The sequence below is a fragment of the Nicotiana sylvestris genome, chromosome 6 (assembly GCF_000393655.2).
Source record: "Nicotiana sylvestris chromosome 6, ASM39365v2, whole genome shotgun sequence".
Lineage (NCBI taxonomy): Eukaryota > Viridiplantae > Streptophyta > Magnoliopsida > Solanales > Solanaceae > Nicotiana > Nicotiana sylvestris.
In genome coordinates, this window is record NC_091062.1 from 77,842,869 (window position 1) to 77,847,063 (window position 4,195).

General features: G+C 38.6%; 1 protein-coding gene across 1 annotated transcript; it reads left to right on the forward strand.

Moving 5' to 3' along the window:
• Window positions 1-3,580: 3,580 nt before the first annotated feature.
• On the forward strand, window positions 3,581-4,195 carry LOC138870807 (uncharacterized). The gene has a single exon (XM_070148647.1). The coding sequence runs from the start codon at window positions 3,581-3,583 to the stop codon at window positions 4,193-4,195; it is 615 nt and encodes a 204-aa protein (XP_070004748.1).

Sequence of the window (4,195 nt, forward strand, 5' to 3'; positions counted from 1 at the left end):
ACCCCGAGTCCCCTCGCACCAAGCTGATGCTAGATAAGAATACCACTCAGGAGCAGCGGGACACAGTACAGAGGACTGTTGGACCCTCAAAACGGCAGTTGAAGATTTGATTGAAGCTGAAAGAATTGTTTTTCAAGATGAAGAAGCTCTTGATGTGATGAACAATCTATTACCTGCACACAACAGCGGGCCAATAGTCAGATTGATTTGTGAAGATGAGGAATTTGATCCGGCACTGAAGGCCATTGCAGCCATTGCCAAAACATAAGAAAAGCCAAAAAAATGGTCGCCAAGCATGAAAGTTCCCCATCAGACAAGAGTCTCGGTAGCCAGTCTTGCTATCCTTTCTGCGTCCAGATTATCTCAGGGTGTGATCCGGATGTTTTACTTTATTGTCTTACTTTCCGATGTAAACCCTTCTATCTTAAAAAAAACTGGAAAAAAATCAAAAAATTAAAAATCAAATGAAATTAATTTTCGTTGTCGAGGAATGACTCTTTTCTTAATCTTGTCGCTTTTCGTATTCTCTTTTTAGTTCCGTTAAATGCAGATTTCAATAACATGACATGTTTGCGGACTTCATGCCCAGATCCTGAAATGGCGTCAGACTTCAAAATAATGAATCAAGAATCAGAATGCAATGAAGATAAGTTTAAGGAAATAAAACGAAGACTCGGAATATCTAAAGGAAAATTGGTTCTAGATTGGAAAGGTCCATACATTACAACAAGAGTACTGCCAAAAGAGTGCGTTGTATTTGGGACACATAGAAGGAAATGTCCTTGAAAAAACCGTCAATGCAAATGAAGCCAAAAAGTACTATGTTGGATCCTCTATATAACACTAATGTTCTCCGGTCGAGATGAAGAAGGCTTTTATTCTCGCTACCAAGCACTATCAACCCTTTGCAAAACCTTTGAGCCTGCTCCCACTCTTTGATTACCCTCTTTGGAACTTGGAAGTTATTATTGAAAAATGAAATGAATGAAGAAAAATGAAAAAAAAAAGAGAAGAAAAGAAGGATACAAAAAAAGGAAGAAAAGACAAAGAAAATGAAAAAAGAAAAAATGAAAAATGAAAAAAGAGGAAAAGGAAAGGGAAAAGAAAGGAAAAAAGAAATAAGGCGTGTGGAAGAACTCGATGTTCACTTTAGCGTAACAGATTCTGGAAACAAAAGTTGTTGCATTGACGTCGTCCATGGCCTTTAAGGCCGGCGACCAGTCACCTACAATGGCTGGTCTGCCCTCCCAAGCATCCCCCTCCATTACAAACAACCCCACAACAATTCACAAACCTTTAGATTACTCAACTATTCTGAAACCAGCAACGATCAATGCACCAGTTCAAGGAAACACGTCAAAACAATGTACTGTTGAACCTATTCTATTTCGTTGACCAGTCTTACTTCAAGGTCAACCAATGGTTAAGTTCACTGAAGCAGAGGTAGATCGAATGAACAAGATCGAGGATTTGCAATATGCTGTTGTGTGCAAATTTTCATATGGATGGCCTGAGCTTAAGGAACTGCGTCGAATTGTCCCGATTCAATGTGGAATTAAAGACGAGTGTACTATTGGTCACCTTCGTGATAGGCATGTGTTAATAAGATTGACATTATGGCAAGATTTTGTCGAATTCTCATCGAAAAGTGTGTATTATGTGAAAGACAAGACTGGACAGGAATACCAATTGCGAACATTGATTTACGATGCTAAATTAAAGGTCGGGGAGGAAACACCCAAGGTAATGGCATGGATTTCGTTTCCAAATCTGCTACCCACATATTTTGTCAAAGAATGGCTGTTTTCATTAGCATCAGCTGTGGGAAATCCACAACATCTGGACTTGGCTACTACTAACAAAACAATGCCAAGCTGTGCACGCGTTAAGGTTTTAATTGACCTGCTCGATGATTATCCTACTAAAGTGCGTATGGACATCGAGAATGAAGAAACAGGTGGTGTTAGAACTGAATGGGTATCAATCAGGTATGATTATTTACCCAAGTATTGCAAGGAGTGTAAATTACAAGGCCATGACATGATGGAATGTTGGAGAATTCATCCGGAATTGATGGCGAATACAACAGTAGACGAGCAGGTAAAACAAGGCACTAAGAAACAGGAAAATGTCGAAAATGTGAAACAAGGCACTAAGAAACCTGCAAAACATCTAGGAGACAATCATCCAAGACACAACCCAACAAACTGAACCCTACAACACCTACTTTCTATCCTACAACAATAAGAAATCATGCAGCAAATAGGGAATCAACAGCTGATTGTGTACAAAAAGATTTGGGGAATGAACAACATTTTCACAATGAGTCAACTGCCCACTGGGTCCAAATGGCATTCAAAAATAATGTGGTTCAAGTCAATACTTCATGTCAAGATATTCCTTCACAGGACACCAAAGTTGAACAACAATTAGCAAACAACAAAGAAAATGAATTTGTTGAAGATACAGATTTTGAGAAATCAGGACCAATGAAAAAGAAAAAGGGGCAAGAGGGAGATTATGGCTCAACCAAACAGAGGAAGACTTAGCAGATGGTCAGATTCCAGATACAATGAATAGTGATGAAGAATTTGGAGGAAATGAAGTGGAAGATGAGGATCAAAGTGTTAATGGTAATGCCAATGCAATCAATATTCAAAGCATCAGTGAATGCACAAATGCAGCAACAGAAAAGACAAAAGAGGGGAACATTAATATTATAGATCCAGGAGGGACTTCACATAAGGCTGATAGTGATGTCCTGAAAGAAGCTGAAAATGCAGACAAGCCAAGACAAGAATGCAGACAAGAACCAAGCTATGACAGTGCAGGTTTATGCATGAAGTATTGTTCCATTGAGCACCATGCAGGATGTAGCAGGAAGTAGCGTTCCATTGAACAATACAATGTTGTTGACCAATGAACATGCTGAAAAAGATGCCGAACTTATCAACCAGGCAGAGGATATTGTTTCATCAAAAGAAGCAGTAGAAGCACATGATCAAGTTCACCATGCAGAACTTAAAGGTAGAGACATGGATGAGGAATCCACTGCACAAAATTTCCTTAATGTTGCCAAGCAGGGAGATCTGTCTCCAAGGCTTATTGAACTAGTAAAATCTGCATCAAAGGGAAAAAAGAAACAGTCAAAAGAGACTTCTACTGTCCCAGTTAGTGGAGTACAAACAAGGAGAACACTGTCCAAATCCCAAAACATTTAATGGATGCCATTATATGGAATGTCAGGTCAGTAAACACAATGCAAACATTTGAAAGGCTGATTACAATGCACAGAAAATATCATTTTGAGTTCATAGGCATCCTTGAGCCTATACAACAGTATCACAAAATGGAGAGGTATAGAGCAAGAATTGGTTTGGCACAGGCTGTGGTGAATGTGTCAAACAAGATTTGGGCTTTTATTGATGAAATTTTTGAGGTTACTATTTTATATAACATGACTCAACAGCTGACTTTGAGATTAATGCACTCTTAAACACATGTTGAGCTCATCCTTACACTAGTCTATGCCAAATGTGATCGCACTGAAAGAATAGAACTATGGGATACGTTGTATGCAATGGCATCAGATATGACAGTACCTTGGCTAGTTGGAGGTGACTTTAATGTGATATGGGATGAGGAAGAGAAATATGGGGGCTTGCCAGTTTCTCTCATTGAAGTAGATGACTTCAGACACTGCATCAATACCTACAATTTGATAGACTTGGGTTTTAAAGGAAGCATATTTACATGGTGGAATGGAAGATCAGAGGAGGACTGCATATTTAAAAGATTGGACAGATGTTTTGGTAATAATGAATTGCAACAGACATTTCCTGGATTGGAGATAACTCACCTATCCAAAATTGGGTCTGATCATTGCCCAATGCTGCTGAAATGTGATATAGAAACTCTTCCAATTAAGAAGTCATTCAGATTTCTTAACTTCTGGACAAAGCATGAAACCTTCAAAGATGTAGTAAAGGAGAATTGGAATGCTGATTTTAGTGTTAACCCTTTCTGCATTTTTAACTACAAGTTAAAGAAGCTTAAACAAGCACTATCTACCTGGAGCAGAGCTACATATGGAGATATATTCCAGAAGATTTCAAGCCTTGAGGAGGTGGTCTTGGTTCATGAAAGACAATTTGAAGTCAATCCTACACAGATGAATAGACAAAGATTAAAATAG

What these genes read in the sequence shown, in the direction of transcription:
- LOC138870807 (XM_070148647.1), top strand. Translation starts at nt 3,581, where the DNA reads ATGGCATCAGATATGACAGTACCTTGGCTAGTTGGAGGTGACTTTAAT.